At 39.5% G+C, this 24,097-nt stretch overlaps 2 protein-coding genes across 6 annotated transcripts; one reads left to right on the plus strand and one right to left on the minus strand.

Annotated features, from left to right (window-relative positions):
- Positions 1-4,063: 4,063 nt before the first annotated feature.
- Positions 4,064-23,243, minus strand: rtf2 (replication termination factor 2). The gene is made up of 9 exons (XM_047583416.1): positions 21,191-23,243; positions 20,797-20,891; positions 20,503-20,596; positions 20,195-20,334; positions 19,668-19,746; positions 9,304-9,414; positions 7,980-8,034; positions 6,349-6,423; positions 4,064-5,320 (listed from the first exon to the last, which is right to left on the minus strand). The coding sequence occupies exons 1-9, from the start codon at positions 21,257-21,259 to the stop codon at positions 5,124-5,126; spliced, it is 915 nt and encodes a 304-aa protein (XP_047439372.1). The 5' UTR covers positions 21,260-23,243; the 3' UTR covers positions 4,064-5,123.
- On the plus strand, positions 9,431-19,659 carry gcnt7 (glucosaminyl (N-acetyl) transferase family member 7). Of its 5 annotated transcripts, none has more exons than XM_047583415.1 (6): positions 9,431-10,842; positions 11,240-11,363; positions 12,959-13,045; positions 13,363-14,104; positions 14,898-14,993; positions 16,421-19,659. In XM_047583415.1, the coding sequence occupies exons 2-6, from the start codon at positions 11,310-11,312 to the stop codon at positions 16,675-16,677; spliced, it is 1,236 nt and encodes a 411-aa protein (XP_047439371.1). In that variant the 5' UTR covers positions 9,431-10,842; positions 11,240-11,309; the 3' UTR covers positions 16,678-19,659. The 5 variants fall into 5 exon arrangements, 4 of the variants coding, with proteins under 4 accessions (XP_047439371.1, XP_047439367.1, XP_047439369.1 ...); XR_007112616.1 differs by lacking the exon at positions 9,431-10,842 and having other exon boundaries at positions 11,079-11,363; positions 12,790-13,045; positions 16,421-16,742; positions 17,832-19,659; XM_047583411.1 differs by lacking the exon at positions 9,431-10,842 and having other exon boundaries at positions 11,079-11,363; positions 12,790-13,045.
- Positions 23,244-24,097: the final 854 nt, after the last annotated feature.

The raw sequence follows: 24,097 nt of genomic DNA on the forward strand, positions 1-24,097 counted from the left end.
AGACGCAGCGAATGAATGAAACCATGCGAGTTTTACATTGCTGACTTCACCTGAGAAACACGCAGCGCGCATGCGCAGTCCACTTAAAAACACCTGAGCGAGAGAAATCAAAATAATTCGGCTCGCTCCACGATGAAAGCTCCCGTTGCTTGTGTCCTATATGGAGCAAACATTAAAAAAGTTTGGGGGTGAGAAAAGAAGCGCACGAATGAATGGAAGACATCATATATTTTTTAATGATAATGACGATAGTAATAATAATGACAATAATAATAGTGCGTGCTGATGACTCACAAGATTAAACCTATATCCAAGAAAGGTTTATAACTAATCTCATAATTATCTGCCACTGTCGAGTAAAATAGAGACAGTGTCACAGAGGCTAAGGTTTAAGAAAAGGTGAAAGAAAACGATGTGGGGAAAATTCAAGATGAGGTAATTCCTCCCCAGAGCCGCATGGCCCCGGGCTGACCAAAAGAATCTGCTTTCAAAAGCCATCGAAGCTTCTTAAGGCCGAAAATGGCTCCTGTTATCTGATCTCTCCTAAACTTTAGCTTAACTAATGAACAGATCAAAGTGTCTCTGCTATGCGGTGGAGAATTTAGCTTACACATGTTGTTCTGAGAAAATAATCGCGGGCTACACCTTTTGGAATGTGCAAGTTGACACCTGAAATAAAAACAGAAACAGAAGCAACGCTTTTTTTTTTTTTTTTTTTTTTTTTTTTTTTAATTGCTTAAAATCTGAAATGAATTTCAAGATATGAGAAGCGGGGTGTGTGAACCGAGAGGAAAAGAGCAGCTGTATGAATTGTGTGGCATTTCTTGGAAAAGACATAACTAGGTATAATAATTAGGTACGATTTTTTAATGACTTTACTTTTATGATAAATGCAAACATGAATTACTTATCTGCAAATATTCGGGTGGCCTAAACTGAAGAAAGGTTCATAGTTCCTACCTGTTGCTCTGTCGTGCAGACCGTGTCAAATCATTTTTTTAACTTCCATGCAGTCCAGAAAGTCTTCTAGTACTGATGAATATTATTTTATTATCCCAAAATCGCTACATGTTTTATTTTGGGTGATATCCACGTCTTGGCCTCCCTATCAATACAACGAGATATATGACAACTAACAATATGCTAAGTGCGCAGAAATACATAAATCAACAACAAACCGAAGGCAAGACGATGCTGTGTTTATTTTTAAAAAATCAGCCACAATAATTGGTTTATTTATGGTGTAACTTTCATTTAATGAGAAGCAGGCTGGCTCCTCTTTGTATGGCCTTTTTCTTTTTTCCCTCCCCAACACTGCGACCACAGTTTGAAATCACGGGGGGCAATAAAGAGGACTCTGCTGCCACCTTGTGGCTGCTTCTTACCAGCACCACTGAGCTCCTCGTCTGTTACTTGGAAGTCTCTGAACATTGAAACAGAATCATGAAGTGATGGCAAGAAAAGTTCAATTTTGATTAATTGTCACTTTATACTTTGCTACTCCAATGAATCAGCTGCAGCTCTGCTATTTATTTCAATTGAATCGGGTGTAGAGCACTCCACAGGTCTTTTGGTGCACAATTTTGTATAAAATTTAGATTAGGGCCCCTCTGGAACTTGGTACATAGAGATTATGAAGACCTGCTTCTGTTAAATGATTTAACCAAAAAAAAAGTGAAAGTCGAATAATTTTATTTCCATTTTGCGAATTCTGACCGTGAGTGGAGCTTCTGCTAATTTCTGCATGAGTTTTCTCCAGGTACTCCAGTTTCCTCCCACCCCTCTAAAGACATGCTCGTTAGGTTGATTGGTGATTCTAAATTGCCCCTAGGTGTGAGTGTGAATGGTTGTTTGTCTCTGTGTTAGCCCTGTGATAGACTGGCAACCTGTCCAGGGTGTCCCTCGCCTGTCGCCTGATGACATAGTCTGGGATAGACTCCAGCAACCCCCACAACCCTAGTGAGGATAAGTGGTGGTGGTAGAAGATGAAGATATATATATATATTAACATATATTAACATATATATATATATATATACAAAATTGTGCACCAAAAGACCTGTGGAGTGCTCTACACCCGATTCAATTGAAATAAATAGCAGAGCTGCAGCTGATTCATTGGAGTAGCAAAGTATAAAGTGACAATTAATCAAAATTGAACTTTTCAGTGGTCAGTGCTCAGTGGTGCTGGTAAGAAGCAGCCACAAGGTGGCAGCAGAGTCCTCTTTATTGCCCCCCGTGATTTCAAACTGTGGTCGCAGTGTTGGGGAGGGAAAAAAGAAAAAGGCCATACAAAGAGGAGCCAGCCTGCTTCTCATTAAATGAAAGTTACACCATAAATAAACCAATTATTGTGGCTGATTTTTTAAAAATAAACACAGCATCGTCTTGCCTTCGGTTTGTTGTTGATTTATGTATTTCTGCGCACTTAGCATATTGTTAGTTGTCATATATCTCGTTGTATTGATAGGGAGGCCAAGACGTGGATATCACCCAAAATAAAACATGTAGCGATTTTGGGATAATAAAATAATATTCATCAGTACTAGAAGACTTTCTGGACTGCATGGATATATACATATATACATATATATATACATATACATACATATATATACATATACATACATATACATATACATACATACTGTATATATATAAAAACATATTTAACATATAACAAAAAAAAAAGGCTTTCAGTAACATTTGATCTGTTTTTATTCATCTGATCATTCTAGGTGTTAGTAGCTTTTCATTTGTTGATACGTTGTTGCTGACCTGTATTTTACACGTTTTCATGACATGTTGAATGTGAGGCACTTTGGTGCAAATGCTTTGCTCTTAAGGTGCTATCTATACAAATGAAATAAACTTGAACTTATATATGCTTTAAAATTGAATCATATTTAGAGGATTTTTCTTTCAAAGCTTTCTGCTGACCATGGCAATAGTTTGATATAGGTAGTCATTTATGGCTGTCATTCTTGATAATTAGCAGTGTTCCTATACATCAGATCATATTTTAGCAACATTAACATATAAAGAGAAATAGACACAAAATTTTAAAGCAAGAAGTGTAATTGTGGCTGTGAGGTAGTGAACAGCCTTTGTTTGGCAAATTGATCCAATAGAACATATAAGAGGACTGAAGCTGCCTCATTGAACTGCGGAGTCTCCGCCAGAACTGGCGGTTCAGTTCTGGGCGATCTGATCGCAAGTGGCCAGCATTAGGTACGCGTGTTCAGAGCTTGCATTAACATGTGTCTCCCAAATACGTCTCCAGATCCGATCTCCGCTGAGGTACAACCAGAATTTCCCTTAACGCCACAGCACGAAAGGTTGTTTACCCCAGCCTGTCGTCCACAGACATGTTGTAGCCTGAAATAGGAAATACCATGAATTCAAAGCCAGTTAAAACTTCTCTCTAACCAAATTATATTTGAATATGTTTAGCCATGCAACAAAACTGAGCTGCATCATTTGAACATTTAAGAAGGCCAATACGGTTTAAATCTCAAATAAGTAATAAGCCGACATAAGGTGCTTCATAGAAGAGTGCATGTACACCACAGGGTTCGGATTTTCACATCGCATTTATTTAAGTTGCATACTTGAACACGGCTGCTTTCCATATGAACTGTCAGATACACATGAGCAGAAGTCCTGTGAACCTAGAATTAACTGAGAGTCAGAAGGCAAACACAGAAGCTACCATGCAACATCCGTGTTAAATAACACTGAGAAAAATATATTCACTTAAGCAAGACTTCAGATATTACTGAATGTATTTTGTATTGTATTGCCTGAATATGCAGGAAATGGTAGACAAGCGTATAAACTGCTGTGGGCTTAATATCCCCAAACTTGACACCATGTTCAAACCCTTCTGCAATCACATGTAAGGTAACAGGAGCCCGTTATAGTTTGTTTTTGGTGTGAATTTTCCCTTCATGAACCCAACAGGGAGTTGCTGTTGCTACCGTCATCTTGGTTAATTATTGCTCTTCCTTGCCCCCTTGTAGAATTGTGCAACCGAGGTTTACACCACAGACGAGACAAAAAATGAAGGTACATAGTTGTTTATTTTTACTCGTTCTATGAAGCAAAATCAGGGAAAAATGTAGAAAAAGTGTAATTTGATAATAATGTATTGTAGCTTGTTACATGCACTGAGAAGAGAATTTCAAGACTGCATTTTCTAAATCAGAATTAATTAGAATTAAATTTGAGGCCAGTTTGAAAATACAGTTAGTTTCGACGACAAGGGTCCAAATATCACAAAAAGAAGTGAAATATAGAAGCTTTAATAAAAACACTGAGCTTTAAGCTTTAAGTATATGTCTCATCATCCTTTAAACGCACATTAAAGCCACCGTTTGTGATGTGCACTAATAAAAGCGTGCACCCAAAGACAGATTTCAATAAATACACCAGATGCTGTGTTGCTAACCTCAGCGTCTTCTAGAAATAATACAAGAGACTGAAAAATGTTTGAAATTTCTTTGCTAAACCTGTTAAATATATTCTAAAAAAAAAAAAAGTAAAGCGGGACAAGCATATAGTGAACTTATGAAGAAAAATATCTGCACCACACGTTCATTCATAGACGAATAGTTATCGGCTATGGATCAGACCTTTCGCCCTTTAAATGGCCTCAACTGAAAAGTGGAATTAATCCTTTATACACTCTCACCAAACACTTATGTTTATGCAGAAGTTTCACATAAAAGAAGTCAGCGTCCACCAGGAGACAGCAGAGAGACAGAGATTTTAGCGTTCCTCCTAGCAATAAGTCTCTACAGGCTAGTGACTGAGAACACAGTGGTATACATGAGGGAGGAATTAGGTTACAAAACAAGGACCCACAGCTTGGGGAGCAGCTAACAACGTGTAAACACTGAGCTGCTGGGGACCGACGGGACTGACGAACTGAAGTTGAGAAACGAGTCCGCGCACTAATGGTGACATTATTAGAGAATATGTGTGTGTGAATATGTGTGTGTGTTGGGTATGCAGAACCAGGTTCATGAGTCCTTAATGGGTCATTATTTCTGGAGCCACCTAAAAAAGAAATGAAAAAAAAAAAAAAAAAAAATGGTCATCTCTACTTTGAAGAACATTTACTAGAAGTGATACGGGGTATGGGTGACCCAGTTTGATGTCTGGTCCTTGGTGCGCTTGGCGGAGCTGTGGGTGGTGAACAAGGATTTAAAAGCCTCCGACTTCTCCTCCATTTTCTGGATGGATCTCTTGGTGGTGGTGGACGTCAAAAGCTTGGTGCCTTTAGAGGAGCTGGAGGCTCCAGAGGGTCCGGCAACAGCTTAGAGGTAGAATGAGGGGGGGGGGGGGGGGGGATGCAGATTCATTAGATTTTGATGGTTATTTGAATTTGATAATGCTTTATGCTACTACATCTCTAAGGAAAGGGATGTAAATGTAGTTAACTAGGTGATTGCAAATTGACTGAAAAGACTGAGACTGAGTGACCATTTGAGTTTATATTAAATTGTTAGCCTGATAGCATCATTGCCTAAGTCCTACTTGAACATTTTTTGGAAAACAAGAAAAAACCTAAGTTTGAGCAGGCACATTTGAATTTTAATTGATATTGTAGCAATCAAAAAATGACAATTAGGTAATTATTTCATTAGTCTAACGAAATGCAGGTCGTGTTCAACGTGAGGTTCCTGAAATGGCCACTTGAGGCCTGTTATAAAATGCTCTACTCCAGGACCCCCAAACTGATGGAGAAATTAAGTAGAGACCCCCTACCTACTTATATCCTATCAGATATACATGATTATTATCATTTTGCATTGAATCTTAAGCTATTAAACTATTCAAATAATAATATGCACATGTTCAAATATATATATATATTTTTTTTTATTTCAAACATGTGCAACAGTAGGGTGGCTGTGCAACTGCCGTAAAGATAAACATACCTAACATACAAACATGGGATTTCACCTATGTGCACACACACTGCACACCTATATACTGCCCTCACTGTTTCAGAGTTTGAGTTTTCTTGAGGACGTGTCTGCGAAGATTTCATCCAGGTTATGGTATATTCAAAAAAACAACAAGCTGAAACAAGGGCAGATGAGCTTGTACTTCTTGAAGAAACAGATCCTGATCCAGGTACATTCTTTGCGTTTTGAAAGTTTAAGGTCTTCATGAAGACATTACCCAGGTGATTATATGAACTACTATCACATTTGAAACAGCTCTTTGAACTAATGGTTGTTTACTGTGCCTAGTGCCTACTAAGTGCCGAGTAAGGTTTTGTCTAAACACAGGTTGGGAGTTGTGTTTATGAGAGATACAGTAAGTGTGGTTATCTACCTGGCTGGCTGCTTTCCCCTCCATTTTCCAGAGCGCTCCTTCCTGCTACATCCCCTGGTGCTGACTTTGTGTCTTCTGTAAGGAAAAACAAGAATCAAGAATTATTCTGTGCAAGTGTGCGTGATTTACATCGTTTTTTTTTGTTGTTTTTTTTGCCCACTGCCAGATGTGACCGTGTGGGAAACCCTTTGGTATTTTGCAGCCCTCTAAAAAGATAAGAGAGTGTGACCATCCAAATATGTAATAAGTTACTCCAGAATCCACTGCAACTTGTACACGGAGCGGAGGAGAGTGTGTGGCCTTTAAAACAATGGCAAACCGATAAGCTTTGTTTTAGCTCAACAAAACATTACTTACTTTTATATTCACAAGGTTTCATAGTAACAGGAAAAGGAAAGAGTGTACTTTGGGTTAAGCAAAGCAAATAAACTTCAGGTCTTTCTCAGCCAAACCCTGTTCGTCCAGGAAAACCAAACAGGAAACCACACCAATGCTATGTGAGGACGCATAACAGTGCAGGTCTCAGATCTCAGCCTCATAAACAGAGGGGTAGCCTGTAAAACCACCGTACCTGTAGCAGTATGGTTCTCACTGCATGTCTTTGCTTGTTTATGTGGCTCAGGAGAGAAAATGAAAAACTTAATAATAGACACACACATACGACCCTGAACCATACGACTAATCCATAACAATTCCACTAAATCATTGGTTATTTCAAGGTAGGTGCGTATTTTTCTTAAAAGGATACACGACTCACCAAAAATACCCATACTGTAGTCAGACACTCAAGAACAGTTATCAGGAAATTCATTTTTAATTTAGAATAACACACCGCTGCCAAAGCACGAGCATGAAGAAATTATGCAATAGGGACAAGAGTCATGAAACTACAGAATATTATGCTTGTACTAGGGGTTGTACGGACTTGTTGACGTTACTGCTGTACCATGGCGCTGTAAGCAGGAAGTCGACCAGTCACCAATCATGTGAAAATAGCAAGGTTATGACAGGTCGCAGACAGCAGCAAACTAGCACCGGCTCATCAAGTATGTGGAAATATTTTGAAGATGAAGCCCATTCTACAGAAATACTACAAATACCAACAAGTACCACTGCAATGCACACTCATCTGAAAAGACATCCGCTAGCGCTAACAGAGGAACAAGCCAAATCCCCTCGACATCAACTGCAGGAACAGAGAGAAGGCGGCACATCAACAATTTGCCGGTGAATTTCGTTGTCTGAAGTTATTAGACCTTCAGCTGCTATACACACAAAAGGCTTCGGAGATTTATTATATAGCAGATGTTGGGTCAACTCTTTGAAACAAAAGCAGATTCTTCTAACAAAAACATTCATATGCTTTTAGGAAATAAAACATTAACCTGAGTTAATAAAGAGGTGTGCCGGGATCCAGACGACTTCCCATTAACTTCTCAGTATTCACGTCATGAGAGTTAAACAACTATATATATACGAATATACCAGCTGCTAAACTAAAGCGCATTCATACTTTATTCAAATCAAGACGTACCATTTCTGATGGTTGGTTAGTTGTTTTGTTTTGTTTATGCAAATGTTGAACATACACTGGTTTCGATCATAGTGACCTTTTCACACTTTGCACAAACCTTTTGATTCTGATGGCGTGGACACCGCTTCAGCTGCTTTGGTCTTCTTTGATTTCTAAAAAAAAAAAAAGAAGAAGAAGAAGAAAAAAAAGAGGCAAGGTATATTATTATAAAACCAACAGCGCACCGCTGCAGCGGAAATAAGTTCTTAAACATTTTAAGTTTAATTAGGCTCTTGTAGTTTCTTCGGGGCACCACCTCTTCAGAGGAAAACAGTTAAACAGTTAAATAGTTAATATTATAATATTATTATAATTAATATTAAATCAATCTCATCGTCTAATGTGTTAGCTCTCAGTACAGTGATCATCTCTTTCCAGCTCACAAGGACCTTTCGGACAAGGACTTTAGTGAAATATATGATTTATTTAACATAAACAGTGAATAATGAACAACAATGATATGATGAATAACGTGTTATGATGTAACACAACAGTAGGTATATAATGGAAACTGAGGAGGAACATTTTCAATTAAACATCATGTTCGCATGAAAACACATTATCAGAAACATCCATTCATTTCGATCATACGATAATTAATAAATAATAACCTATGCTAACTACAATGCAAAGAAGAAGGAAAGGTAGATTATATTCCGCAAACATGGATGCTATGATAACCAGTCTTGCTTTGCCATAATATAAGCGTATTAAGACGGCTAACCCGCTATTAGATTCCAAAGGTATTTCCTTAACTAGCCTCTGGACGGCAGTATGGTAGAAACTATGATTAGAATAATAACAGGTTAAAGGGATACGCCACCCGTTTATGAAATTTAGTCACGCACCCTATTCCCCAGGAGCAAAGACATCACCCGCAGAACCTGAAAACCAGTCACACTGGTGTGTTGACAGAAGTTGAGGATATTCGGGTGCTGCGTGGTGTCTTTGTGCCCGGCAGTGGTGTCTTGCCGGTGCTTTGCCGGAATATAGTCCCAACAGTGACTAAATTTCCCGAAGGGGTTGTGTATTCCTTTAACTTCCTCATTATAGCACCAAGAGACATGAACAAAACAGCACGGCACAGTTGCGTAGTGTGAGTGCACCCTTAGTGTCTTGTGGCGTGGGAATGTGCTTAAAAGCTTGTTTTATGGCTTCAGAATCTGTAGATTCTGAAAAAAACCTGAAACAAAAACAGCCATTTCACTTATGCCTGGAAAGGTCCTCCCCCTCACTCTCAGGTCAATGAACATGTCAGATGTTCTCCTACATCACTGGCCCTGATGTATAGATAACCAATAACCAAACAAAGTAGACCAGTGACGTATATTACAATGTAATATACATTTCATCATCCAACATTAGTTAAAACTAAACCTCACCTTGGTTTTGGCTTTGGCCCGCTTCTCTTCCATCCTTTCCTTCAGCTTGTCCACCTCTTCTTTAGTGCCATTGAGCACAATAAGATCCTCGTCTTTAAACGGTTCCCCACACTAAAACACAAACGTCACATTCCAGGTAAGAGACACTGGGAGAAAAAAGGTTTCAAAGAAATGTAAAGGACACACAGCTCTACCACTCACATCAGGCTTCTTCAATTATGTTACAAATTATGCTACAAGTATGAATATTAACAAAAAACGAACAAACCAAATGGACTGTATTTAAATGTGTTCTATATGAGTATTGTCATTACAGTACTTATATTAAGCATACCCTGCAGCCCCGCACAGATGCAATGCTTTATTTCAGCATGTGGCTGGAAAACAAGACTTTCACTGCCCACCACAATCAAGCATAAATTTCCAAAATATGTTGAGCGACAAAAATTTCATTGAAAGGGTTTAACGAACTTTAACAAGGTTCAGGTCAGCTACAGGTAAGGATAGAGCTGCTTTGTCTTGCAAAGCAATGATTTGCTTACCCGGCTTGATGGAAGCTTTTAAAATTGTTTCTGAGGCATATGTGGTGGGGATTAGGTAGGCTGACAATGCACGCAGTAAAATTAGTCAAGCCCTCCATGAGGGCAACTGCATATCATTTTTCCAGTGAAAATGAAATATGTAAACAACACTTGGCTCACAGCTCAACACACACGAAAGACCAACATCCAAAACTATTTCTCTGCAACACTGATTCATTCATAACTTTATTGGCATGCAGGCTGCATTAAGTTTACAGAGGAAGACAAAACCAAACAAAAGAAGGGAGGCACGCAAATGAATTCAGTCAGACATGCACACATCAATGAATGACTATGGCTAAGGATGCTGTAACTTATTCAACAGCTTGACCCTTCAAACTTTCAGAATTTAAAGCCCAGCCAATAAACAAAGCACCTTTTAAGACAGGCTGACCTAAGGAAGTATGGCAAAAATCCTCCATACACAATTTAGTGTATTACTAAAAATCACACAGCGACATTACTGCTTTATAATAACAGGTGAACACATCACACAGATAAAAAAACTAAAAAAACAAAACACAAATATTAAACCCGTGAGCATCCAGCAGGGGATCTATTGTGTGGCCGACTCAGTGGGTGTGAACTCCGGCCATGTGCTCTGTACAACACAAGAGAGATAATCTCAGAAGCTGACCAAGCAGCAAACAACCTCTGTGCGTGCGGCTCTGAAGTCAGTTACTCTGCTGTTGCTGGTACCACAAATGACACAGGGCAACCGCTAGCCGAGCGCCTTATCATTAAGTTGGTGAGCAAATGAGCCACAATACTGCTTTCAGCACTATCTCAACGACTTGTGAAGAAGCAGAGGAAGGTACAAGACAAAGCGGCGTTGCGGATAACTTGCTCTGTACACCTTGAAGTGAACAGCTTTGGAAATTAACTGAAAATAGCCTGGAGCAATTCTAAGGAAAAGAATGAAAAGAGAAAGACAAAAAAAGAGAAATGCAACACACTGGTGAGTAGGAAACTGTATGGGGGAGGAGAGTGGAAAAAGTGTGTGTGAGTGTGTGAGTGTGTGTGTGTGTGCGCGCGTGAGATGCGAGTATGTTTTTGTGTGTCAGGTGTGTGATTGGGTGTTACTGCTGGTAACCAAGCAGGGACGGACCTCGTCTCTTGGGGATGTTGGGGGGGGGGGGGGAGTGACTGAGCACAACTGGAGAAAGAAAACACACACAGACCTTTCGCAAAACACTGAGCCTCACTCAGACTTAGTGTCAAGCTCTGAGAAAGCAGCCTCTCTGCCAGGACATAGCAACACAGTCAAACCAAATCTAGCGCAAAACGCGGCCGACGCTGCTGCTCCTGTTGTTGCTGATGATGGAGTCCGTACAAATTACTACTGTTCCCCGCAGGAGTCTGGATGGATTGTATTAACCAAGCTCGTAGCAGCTGTTTCGGAAACAAACAACCACATGGGCGCTGATGTATAAACTTTTACATCTCCACCTAAGGACTACGGACAGAACTGCCTCTAAGGTAACTGGCTCCATACGCTATCTGCATGTTTGTGTGTGTTCCTGTGTGTTGCACCAGCGTATTCTTTAGGTCTTTCCTCCACACAGCATAAGGATGGCAGGCAGACATAATCCCAAAATTAGTGTTGGGAATGCCAAATGCTTAGGCATGGACCTAAAACACAATCTACAAACACAGAGATCAGCAAGCTACTGCTTATTTACATGCTAAATGGGAGTTGTTGGGTTTTCACTCTCAGTCTCCAAAAAAGGAAAGGTTCGTGAGGGGAGAATCTTAACCCAGATAAAAACCTACACAATGCCACGGAAGCCCCCCTATCAGTACTTGTGTCTGCCACGCTGCTCTCAGCAGAGTACAGAGTATATTCTTCTTGTCTCTTGTGTAATTTGTTCATTGAGAAAGAAGGATATCCAGCAGTTTATTTCAATTTAATCAAATCTGAACTACGATATCAATATCACACACCCCAAATGGCTTGTGGCAAATTTAACATCTAAAAAGAAAGCAAGCTCGAGGTACTACCCTTTACAAAGCTTGTGCCAAAGAGTACTGGATAGTGGGAGAAATAAAAGTGGTGAGATGTCTTAAGAACGCCCTTTAGTTGGGTTAGGGTCAAATAGGAGTCTTATTTATATGGAACAAATCTATAAAGACAGTATCAAGAGTACCATGTTGTTACTACGTTTCTCCTTTGAAAGTACACACAAATGCCTCTTTACCCTAATTTGACATTTATGATCAGGCTACCGTGCTTTTTCTCAACTTCTAGACAGTGTGCTTGCGTTTTCTTCTATCTCCTAAAATGTTGCTTGTTTATGTACTGCTATCTGTTGTACCTTGCACATCTAGATCCCTGTGATTTCCAGTGATTTCAGTGTCCAGACAGTCGACTAAGTCTCAACTGCAACAATGAGTATTTTCAATAGTAATTAATTCATTCTTTATGTTTGATGTAAAATAGCTTTTGGTTGAAAGTAGACTGAATTTTCACATGACACTTCACTTTACTTCATTTGAAAAATGTATACGTCAACACATTTACTATTGATCAAGCTGTGGCTTTTATGACAACACACACATGCATGTAAGTGTCGCATATATAAGGGTGGTGAATTAAGCAACAGCTTGATAAATAGGAAATGCGATAAAATTTAAAAAAGCTTTGGTGACTGCATTTAAAGCTCTCTACACACTGTTTTCCTCGTATTGTTTTCATTTTTGCTTGTATGGATTTATGGCAGAAGTCAGAGACAATGTGTCGGCAGTTAAAATAGCACAGATTAGATGACAGTTATTAATAGAGGAGATCTGGTACACTAAACTAGTAAAATCAATTATTCGTAACCCACATACTTAACCCTATTTAATACTCCTCAGGGGTCTGAGACCCTTCTGCAAATAACCAAGCTGGATGTCTCTATTGCAGGAACATTATCTGTGGTGGTGGTGCTGGCAGACTACAGAAAAACTGGGATATTATGTGCAGGCTTGAAGGGACAAAATGCAGCTTCCTGTTGTGTCTGGGGATGAGCATTATTATCTTTTCATTCATGTATTTGAGGACTAGAATACCAACTGAGTTGAAGCCCCCACAGGTTCCAAGTTGCAGACCCTTCTCCCCTGAATGTAAAGCTTTTCTGCCCAGCACGGAGACAGAAGAATGGTACCGACGTGATTGCCAGGTATATGACATTCAATATGTTCAAGTTCAATTAACTCTATTAAAAACAACAGATTGAATAAAGGCAAGACTTCAAAATATATTAGTATAATATTTTTACAATATTTTGTTCAGTCTGCTTGAAAATTGATGATCTATCAGGATCAGTGGTGGCAACTGTTTAAAAAAAATAAGAGTAAAAAGATCAATTAGGACGAGCAAGTAAGTGCCTATTGTCTGAAAATGACCACAAATTTGAGTACAGATTCTAAAAGTTAAGAATAGAAGCGTTTTTTTATAGCAGCAGCCGGGTTAATGTATCTTTTGTTCTGTCTACAGGTGGAAAGTTATATTCTGAACAGTCATGTGCAGTGTTCCTATTTGACCAGAGACCTACACTTTATCACAAAACCTCTAAGTCGCGAGGAGGAGGACTACCCTTTAGCGTTTATTGTAACTGTCCACAAAGAGCTGGAGATTTTTGTGCGCCTGTTGAGGGCCATTTACATGCCACAAAACGTCTACTGCATTCACATGGATGCTAAGACTCCGTGGGAGTACCAGGAGGCCGTACGGAAGCTGGTCGGCTGTTTCCAAAACACCTTCCTCTCCAGCCGGAGCGAGATAGTGACTTATGGTGGGTTTTCTCGCCTGCAAGCGGATTTGAACTGCATGAAAGATCTAATTAAGTCCAAGATAGGCTGGAGGAAGGTGGTGAATCTGTGCGGACAGGACTTCCCTGTCAAGAGCAACCTGGAACTGGTGCAGTACTTGCAAAGCAAAGAGTGGAAGGACAGAAATATGACGCCAGGCGTAAAGCAGCCGGCTTCTATGAGACACAGGACACAACTCCAGCACAGGGAGATCATCGGGTCCCATGTTGCTCCTAAAGGGTTTGGACTGATGAAAGGCCCTTCTCCACACAACCTTCAAGTTTACTTCGGAACAGCGTACTACGCTCTCACAAGGGATTTTGTAGACTTTGTTCTTAAAAGCCAAATAGCCAAGGACCTTTTGGAGTGGTCCAAAGACACATACAGTCCGGATGAACACTTCTGGGTGACACTCAACCACGTCAAAGGTAAAGAGTTGGTTGTAAGTACACAGACAAGCAACCGTTTACTGTACTGCTGACTAACCTTTTTCTGCAACACAAACCCCGGTATAGAACGATTAATTATTAACGAGTGGAATTATGATGTTTAAACAAAAAGACCCAATCAATGCTACAAGGTTAAACCAGATCAAACAGCATGTCAAAGCCTTCAATTTTTTTACACTGGCTTGTTGACTGAGCTTTTATTGCACCACTAAGAATTTCAAGCTTGCATGGCCAATGCCACCAAAAACAAGGAGAGGGTAAGGATCAGAACCGGATAAAAATGTTTCTCGAAGGGCACAGTCTTGTGTCTGTCCAATTTAGCGTGACTACAGTCACAGTTTGTACATGCACTGGTAATGTGTGCATTAGCACTAATGTAGAAAGGTCGATGCATTGATAAAAGCAGAGCTTGCAATCTCACAAATCTTGCAAGAACCCAGGTACCTTACAAGATAAAACCTTTTCCCTTTGCAGGAATTCATTTTTCTTATTAAATGATAATTACATTAAAATATGAATTTCAGCTTGATGGTACTATTTGTAGCAGACTATAGAAAAAGAACCTCTACAACTACAACTGTGGCTCTAACCATAGTTGTAGGGGGATTTTTTTGCTGGTCATAGTGAACAATGAGCCTCTGACAATCAGTAAAGCACAATTTGACAAGCTTTGCTTCCCAAGCTGTGCTAGAGAAGCCTCAAACAGGGCTAAGTAACATGCTATTCAATTAGGTCACACAATGTTTCATTTGGTCCCATTTTTTGTTTGAAGAAGCTCCAGGCAGCCACGTTGATGGAGATTGGGAAGGAGATATTCGGGCAATCAAGTGGAGGGACCAAGAGGCACGTATGCACAACGGTTGCAAAGGTACAGTATAGAAGAGTATGCGTATTAATCCAGGGAGTACATTAAGGATACATACAGACACAAATTAAATTCTATTGGCCGTGCTCACCTGAGCTCCGCTAATTCCAGGTATTTTGGAATTGGCAATGCATACTTCATACTAGTAATTTACATGGCCTTTTACAGATTAATATATACAGCATAGTAAAATAAGTATTGAAAACATAACTTTTTTTCATAGTAAACATATTTCTAAAGATGCTATTGACATGAGATTTAGTTATGTGTAATGTAAGTCAAAAAGTATTAAACACGCTTACTGATATTTATTTAATACTTTGTACAAAAGCCTTTGTTGGTAATGAAGCTTCAAGACGCCTCCTGTGTGGAGAAACTAGTCGCATGCTTTGCTCAGGTGTGATTTTGGCCCATTCTTCCACACAAATGGTCTTTAAATCTTGATGGTTCTGTGGGCCTCTTCTATGAACTCTGATTTTTAGTTCTTTCCATAGATTTTCAATTGGATTCAAGTCAGGTGACTGACTGGGCCATTAGCAGCTTTATTTTCTTTCTCTGAAGCCAGTTGAGAGTTTCCTTGGCTCTGTGTTTGGGATCATTGTCTTGCTGAAATGTTCACCCTCATTTCATCTTCATCATTCTGGTAGATGGCAGCAGATTTTTTGTCAAGAATGTCTCAGTACATTTTTCCATTCATCCTCCCTTCAATTATATGAAGTTTGCCAGTCCCATATGCAGAAAAACAGCCAGACACCATGATGTTCCCACCTCCAAACTTCACTGTCCGTAAGGTGTTTTTGGGGTAATGTGCAGTGCATTTTGTCCTCCAAACATAGTGTGTGTTATGGCATCCAGTGACGTTCTTTCCACTTCCAGATTATGGCCCCAACAGTGCTTACTGAAACGTTCAGACGTTTAGAAATCCTTTTGTAACCATGTGCGTGATGATCAGGACGTATAAGGTTGCAAAGGTCTTAAGGGAGTTCTTTGCTTTTGCCCATCATGAGATGTTCCTTGTGTAACACCTTGGTAATGACACACCTTTTTATAGTATTTATATTAATTTGCATTGACAAGGGGCAGGATGGTTTTCTGATCGCTGATAGATTTTAGTCGGTGCATTGCCTCAAACAGGGCTAAGTAACATGCTATTCAATTAGGTCACACAATGTTTCTCCCTTTCTGTGTGTCTTCAATAATTTTTCCCTCTGTATTTTTTACATTATTACACATAAGTATTTGTCTGGGTTTCTATGTGTGGATTACTTGTGTTGTTACCAACACCTGGTGAAAATTTCAAGTCAATAAGCACCTTTAGAAATATGTTTACTATGAAAAAATGTGATATGTTCAATACTTATTTTACCTGCTGTACACACACACGCACACACACGTATATTAATTAACATATAAATTCTGTCATTTCTAAGGGAAATACGTGCGAGACATCTGTATCTACGGAATTCAAGATCTGCCATGGATAATCGATAAGAACAGCATGTTTGCCAATAAGTTCGAGAGTAACACCTTTCCTGAGGCACTAGACTGTCTGGAGCAGTGGCACAGGAACAAAGTGCTGAATCAAGCAGCTGTTCCCATAGAACCATCCTGGCTGCTGGCTACACCAAGAAGCTCAAACAGCAGCAGCAGCAACAGCAGCAGCAACTACTTCAACAGCAGTGCCTGAGCATGAAGTTACTGTCGGGATACATGTGGATCATTTTACCATTTTGTGGCTTTCTATGTCAAAATGTGAGCAGATGAATCATGTGAATAAATTATTGATTAAATTACAGATTAAAGATATATAATTATTCAATATTGTTCAGCATGTTGTACAGTTTTATTTAATGATTAAGCAGCAAACAAATAAAATTATCATGGAAAATAAAGCCTCTAAACTTGGTTTGTTAAGTTACGCAGTAAAATTGGACAAATTCATTCAAGGTGAATGCACATAGTGTACAATGAAACACGAGTGGCACTGAAAAGAGCAACTTGATCATGTCATTTCAAAAAACATGTAGGAATAAATAAGATGTGGTTTATGGGTCATGGGTTGTAACAATGCCCTAAATTAAAGTAAGACAAGAAAGGAATATGGCTTAGAGTTCTGCCCAGTACTTTATATTTTTATCAGTCCTTCACAAAACTGAACTTCTGAATGTAAGGAATATGAAATTTGACCTGAATGAATATCAATTCTTACAAAAACTGTGCAAAAAGCGTAATAAAGCGTTTATTCTATGAGTTAAACATAACCATGGTTCATATAGCAGCTTTAGGGGTTTCGCTTTAAAGTGTGAAGTCAAGCTATATTCTCTCTCTCTCTCTGTCTGTCTACTATATTTTTAGATGTTCACCAAAATTGTGAGCAACTGTCAACACTATGTGGTCAGCCAAATTCGTATCGGTTTGAGTTGATCTAGAAAGTCAGCTTCACATGCTAAGCATGGCAAGTTGCTGGTTAAACAACTGATCTAATTCTCATCTGTGATGCCTTCCCTTGTACAAAAATAACAACAGTGGTCTGCTGCTTCAAAATAGCCCCTGCATGAGAAATACTGACCATATTTTTGAGGCTACTTAAAACCATATAGGGCTCAAAATAAGCCTTTTCCTGTGAGATCCCAGTGTGATGCTAAATTGGAAACATCTTGAAAAGCGAAACAGTGAAGCTAAATATGGGCAAAATACACACACACACACACACATATATATATATATATATATATATATATAGAGAGAGAGAGAGAACCACTTCTTTTCCCTGTTAGCCTAATACATTTCTATGGAAAGCTCTTAATGTAATTATTATCTTAATTTCCATTTCGATTTCAGGGTCCAGGAAGCAAGAGCTTGATGACTCCATCATGAAAGACTCTCAGCCTTTAACTGTGGTGTCTGATCCTGGGTTCTGTGCATCGGTGACATACGTTCTCCCCTCTAGACAGGCTCATCAAGCCATGGCGGAGAAGCGACATGTAGAAGATAAGGAGAAGTCTAAGTCGCTAACAGTGTTTTTCAAGTTTTACTTCTCTCATACATGATGTCAGTATTTGCTCATGTGACCACCACATTCGGTGTGACATGCTCTCTGGGTTTTACTTACTTTTGTGTGTGTTTGTCTCCTTCTGCGCAGAATATTTGCAAATAAACCAACAAAAGTGATCACCGAGTCTGAATCATTCCCAACTTCTCAACAACCCTCACTTGCTGAATTTTTCCATGAAAGGCGTCAGCATCACAGCATCACATTTGGGGGTACGCCCTGTCCCAAAGTTGCTGGAAGATGCGTGTGAGATGCCTTTTGACTGACACGGCAGTTAGGCATGCTGTCTGCATTGCACATGCTATCAACCTTATTGTAAAAAAAATCCACAGACGCCACTCCTGGCCTTGACGACTTCAACAAGTACTACAAGGGTTAGGGGTTAGGGAAAGATTGCAGAAGATGCAAGCGCAAATGGGACGCAGTGTCATGAAGCTCAAAATAGAGGTGGAGACTCGTTAGAAGAGTAAATAGGAGATACTGCAGTGCCAGTGTGAGATAAGGGAAGCAGTGGCAGCAGCTCTTGCAACACTGACCACAGATTTATCTCTGGTGACAACAACAACAGTCAACACTCAAGTGTGTAACAATTATTTCAACATGTCACTGTCACCATTGAGCTATCTCAAGATCACATTTCATAAAATGATCAGCCACGAATGACATGGCAAAACAGCTGGGACTAAACCTAATCCAAATACTGACAGAAAAACTGTCTGGGGTGGAGAGCTCGAGCATCAGTTCTCTTTCAACTCTGCTAGATCGAAAGTTCAAAACTCTCGCTGATGCAGCACAGCACCACTTGGAGTCTGAGTGTACTGTGATGTGTAGCGAACCAATTTTCAATACAATGGTTCAGAAGGGTTCAAAGCTTCATGAGGCCTCGTTTGGCCATCATTACTTCTGTTCTTCTTGTTCACATGTGTGTTGCGAAACTGTATAAACTTCAAAATCAATCCAATGCAGGCCTATAAGCTTAACAGCTGAAGAGCTCTGCAATGTTTTAACAAAATAAACAACCAGCCAGCAAACCTAAATCGTGGTGTAGAACTTGAATATCCACACAGTCACAACAAATACTAAATCAAAATTCTGTTTCCCTCAGCTTTATCAAATCACACAAATCTCTTCTCAGTTCAGTACTTTTATGTGACACGTTAAGTCATATTCATTAACATTTCGTTTTGGTTTCTGAACCTGAAACAATAAAGACTAGGATATGTAGGAGCTTTACTCGACTATTGGATAAGATTATTTCTGTTAATGCTCTTGCTATTTTTATAGTTTTTAAAAAGCCACTATTTTGTGGGGTGCATGTTTCAGAAATTGAGGTAGCATGGTAGGCTTCAGACTTAAAGTCACATTCTTATGCATCTGAGCAACACACTGCTCGTGAGGAACAACGTCATTTCCAGACAACTATCGTGTTATCTACGTTCATATCAAAGCTGTATATTTGCAGAGCATTAGCAGCGAGTGTTTGCCATATGTGAATCAACCAAGCACAACAAAGATGAGGCCCACTGATAGACGGCGGTTTCATGGTTGCAAAGACACAAGAAAATGGCTTGTAGCCGACAACAGGGGAAACATCTTTATTTAAAGAATGATAAAATACTGCTTACCTTGTGGCAGATTTCCGTCTTCACCTCCTTCAGGGCTCTGTCAGAGAAGACACAGCCACAACTCTGCAGGTAACAGAACCTAAACAGGGAAACAGTGGGATATAATAAAATGATGTTTCTGTTGTGCACCTTGTTTTCCTACATCTGAGGGATCTGTGACATAGTGGTTAGAGAAGTAACTTTTGGGCTTTAAGGTATCATAAGAATTTCCCCATGAGAGATCAATAAAAAAGGTTCCATCATTGTAAATAAAATAAATTGAAAATCAGATTCTGTGAGCTATAAGGCACACCTTTTTTTCTTGCTTTTTTTTGCTACCTTATTTGATCTAAACTGTATGAGATTTAATATTCGAGTGACAACAACTTATGGGGGTGCCAGATGTTTGTGCAGGTAATAGTGAACATGTATACATCAGTAAATGAGATGTGCAGGGACAATTTTCTAAACACACAGAGAATCCTTTAGATTATTTTTCTTTAAAAGAGCAGTTGTCTCTTTTATTTATTCTTGGAACCACAGTTTACCTGTGCTTGCCATTCATCTCCAACCCAACAACAGGGCAAATGAACATGCCACAGTGGATGTCCTCATATCTGTCTCCTTTAGTATTTCTTCTCTCTCCCTCCCATTCAGGGTTATCGGTCAAGTTCAGCTCCTTTATATCCTGCAGAAGACGTAGATGGATAGAATTATTAATTTGCTGTTTGGATCCAAAAAAATAAATGCACTCATGGGTTCCAGTCTCTATAAATGTATAAAAGCCCAGTATAGCTTTGAGTCTGACTTGACAAACACAGGCTAAATAAGTATACCTGAGTCAGCGTCAGTTTACCTTGATGCCACGGATGTGTGCTACAGCCTCAGCGTTGGGTCTCTCAGCCGTCTTATCCAGAAGGTATTCAATGATAGCGTCCTTATTATACAACCTGAAACACATTAACCATACTTTCAGAACACACTGTGCTGCGGTGGATGTGCTCCATAACAATTACATGGATAATTATTAAACATTGTCCAAATAAATGGGTGACAATATCAATGTGTACACTTGCGTCATCAGCCAGCCTCTCTTCACAGTTGTATCTAGATGCAGCTTATTTTCCACGAATACAAGAATGACTCTTACCTTCCCAGTTCACAAGAAACGATGGGTCGTCTGAGTTTCTCCTGACTTAAGGCACAGTACTTCCACTTGGCGGCCAGCTCTGCATTTCTATCAACCTGAAAATTAACCGAGGTAAGTAACAAGACGCCACACACTCATAAAGTAATACTAGTTAAGATGAATTAGCTCCGTCTTTAATCTATTAAGACTGAACCAACTGCCATAGTTTGAAAACAAACGCAAATAATACACAATATAATAAGCGCCCAAAACAAAACAAAAAAAACTTTATCGAAGTAACTGAATCCGCCTCTTAATATGTTTAGCATGCTAATGATAACATGTTTAGCCCGTTAGCGTTAGCAATCGACTGGCACTTGATACATTTATAAAGAAAAAAATATATCTAACACACCTTCTCGACTTTTTTGGGACCTTTCACCAGCTCGTGTCTTTTGGGAATCGTACCGCCATCACATCCCATCTTGAAAACTAAATTTAACCAGTTAGCTTAAACGTAAGAAGCTATTCAGTCAGAGCCCGGAAGTCCCGAGGTTGTAAACAAACAACGAGATCTGCAAAGCTCGCGGGATGTGCGAGTTATATGATGTCGCCCTCTGGTGGTGGAAGGAATAAAACTTCAGACTCTTCCGGTGTGTCTTGTAGCTCCGGCCGCAGCGTGGAAGCATCACCTCAAATATCAGTTTGCTTGTTTTATCTTATTGCAAGAGGAAAAGAGAGCAACCAGACAATAGCCATTTTTTTAATAAAAAAGAAAAATAAATAAATAAAAATATAGTTTTTTATCAGTTTGAAAGAAAGGATAAATACAATTTCAGAGGAAAATATAATCAGATGATAAAAAAGCAGAGAAACAGAACAACTAGTTATTTCAAGCAATAATGAAACAATTAACATACGCCCTTTTTTAATACATTAGAATATTTTTTTATAAAATTACTTACAGTACTAATTACAATTTTTAATACTGCACCTTACACCTTGTACACATAAAAATACCTCCCAAAGTTCACTTCACTCTTTTCCAAACCCTATGCTCATCCATCTATTAGACATTTTCTGTTAGCTATTAAATCCAGAACTAGTAAGTGACATTAGTCTGGCTTTCAGGCCTGTTGTCAGAGTGGTCTAAAGATGAAAGTTTCCTTGGAAGATAGTTCAGTGAGTGCTAATGAGATCTGTTTCCTGTGCCTTGCAGGCTGCAGATTAGTTTACTATCGATGGCGCTCTCCAAGAGCGACCATTAGTTTGGGGAATACCTCAGTGGAGACATCTCTGGCGGCATAACTGATCATCTGTGTGGAGGGGAAAACTGGGTAATAACACAGCACTGGACTTCATTTTGGCCGAGAAAAATAGATTCCAAAGTTTTTACACTCACCACACACAAACCGCTGCACGAGGTTCCCAAAATGCAGCAAAATTAACAAATATAAATAGAGAAACATTTCTCCGTTTTGCCTGTTGGTTCGATTGGTTCTTCCTGTAATTTATAAATTGTGTTATGTGTCTTATTGAATTTCCCCCCTTTCTCACACAGAGCTAAATGTTTAGTATGGATTTTCATTAGAGGCAATGGAGTGAAAGCTCTGTTAGCAAACTATCTTTGAGAGAGTACAGTGCCCCGAGCAGATAGTGGAAACCAACACCTCAAGAACACACAATGCACAATGGCTGCTGGACAAAAGAAAACCAGAACAATGATCTTCTATCCCTGTCTTGCATGTTTTGCTGCAGAGCCAGATAGAGTTGTTTGTTGCCTTGTGTCAGACTCACGTGACAATAAAATAAAATAAAATAAAATAAAATAAAATAAAATAAAATAAAAGCAACATTAAATATTGTATATGTGTTGTAGATCTACGTGAAGCACTAATTTCAGAACAGCTTAGAGATGTAACTTTGACACTTAAAAACAGTGTGTTCGTATTTCATGAAACTTTTATCTGAGATTTGCAACTAATTGATTTCTACTAATTGTCACAGTACAGCCGTGGCTTGTAGCTGTAGTCATTGTAACAAGCACATACTCTGTACACAATCCTAAGAGTCTGCACAGTTGAATTGCATCCTCCTCTTCCCCATATCGCCCCCTCTGATTGACCTCCCCACCACACAAATATCTTGGTGGTGCTACCCGGCACGGCTGACCCAAAGAACACCCCAGCAACCAAGCGCCCATCCAACCTCATGTTTATACTTCCATGATGAGTCCAACCTGCTTAATCAGACTTCCACTGACTGGCCTTGAACTGAAACTGTATACATCTCCACCATCCAGCCATCCAAAGCAGCCAGTGGAGACTAAGGCTGCATTAATTGCACAGATCAGCCCCGGTATTGCAGCGAGTCCAATGCATTTAGCGTTTCTAATTGGGGAGGAATTGCTGTGTTTACATTGGCGCTGGTTGACAGAGTCGGACCCTTAGCCCCGCAGCCAACCGATCTAAAGCTCTCAGTAGGGGAAAAAAACAAAATGCCTGAAACCTGAAATCTCTCTGGACTGAGCTGGAAGGAAATTATTTGGAACCACGTAGAGAGCTATTTACTCAGCTTTATCATGGGGGATGGTGTGGAGGAAAATCTCCCTTTTTTTTTCCTAGTAGATTTAACCTTAAATCAGTGGTGGCCGAAAGCACGAATTTGATTATTTGGTGATACGATTATTTTTTGACGAAGTAATGCAATCCTGTGAGAGGAATACTATGAATTATTAGCACGTTTTGAAAGAACTTATTTATCACACAACTGAAACCAGTTACAAATATCAACCAGAACTTTCCAGCGAGTGAAATCTTTAGATTTCTTCTTTCAGCTGGCCAGTTTTATATATAAAACAAAAGGAAGAGCAAAGGAAATGTCGATTACAGCTGAGAGACTGGAAGCAGAAAAATAATGTTTTCCTGATAATCAGCTATGAAACATATTGTCGGTTAATTTTTCTGCTAATTATCAATTGTAATCGTCCTTTCGCTTCAGATCTAACCTACGCCGACTCAGCTTGCAATTGCACGTATATACACTGATCAGGCATAACATTATGACCACGGACAGGAGAAGTAAATAACATTGACCATCTTGTGAAAATACAGTGTTCTGCTGGGAAACTTTTGGACCTGACATTAGACATGTAGCCCCCACCTAGACCAGACCAGGCACCTCCACCTCCCATATCAATGGCACTCCTTGATGGCAGCAGCCACCCCCAGCAGAACACAAAAACGGTTAAGGAACAACTCAAAAAAACAGCACAAGGTGTTGACCTGTCCTCCAATTTCACTAGATCCCAAACTAAGTATCT

The sequence above is a fragment of the Mugil cephalus genome, chromosome 4, assembly GCF_022458985.1.
Source record: "Mugil cephalus isolate CIBA_MC_2020 chromosome 4, CIBA_Mcephalus_1.1, whole genome shotgun sequence".
Classification (NCBI taxonomy): domain Eukaryota; kingdom Metazoa; phylum Chordata; class Actinopteri; order Mugiliformes; family Mugilidae; genus Mugil; species Mugil cephalus.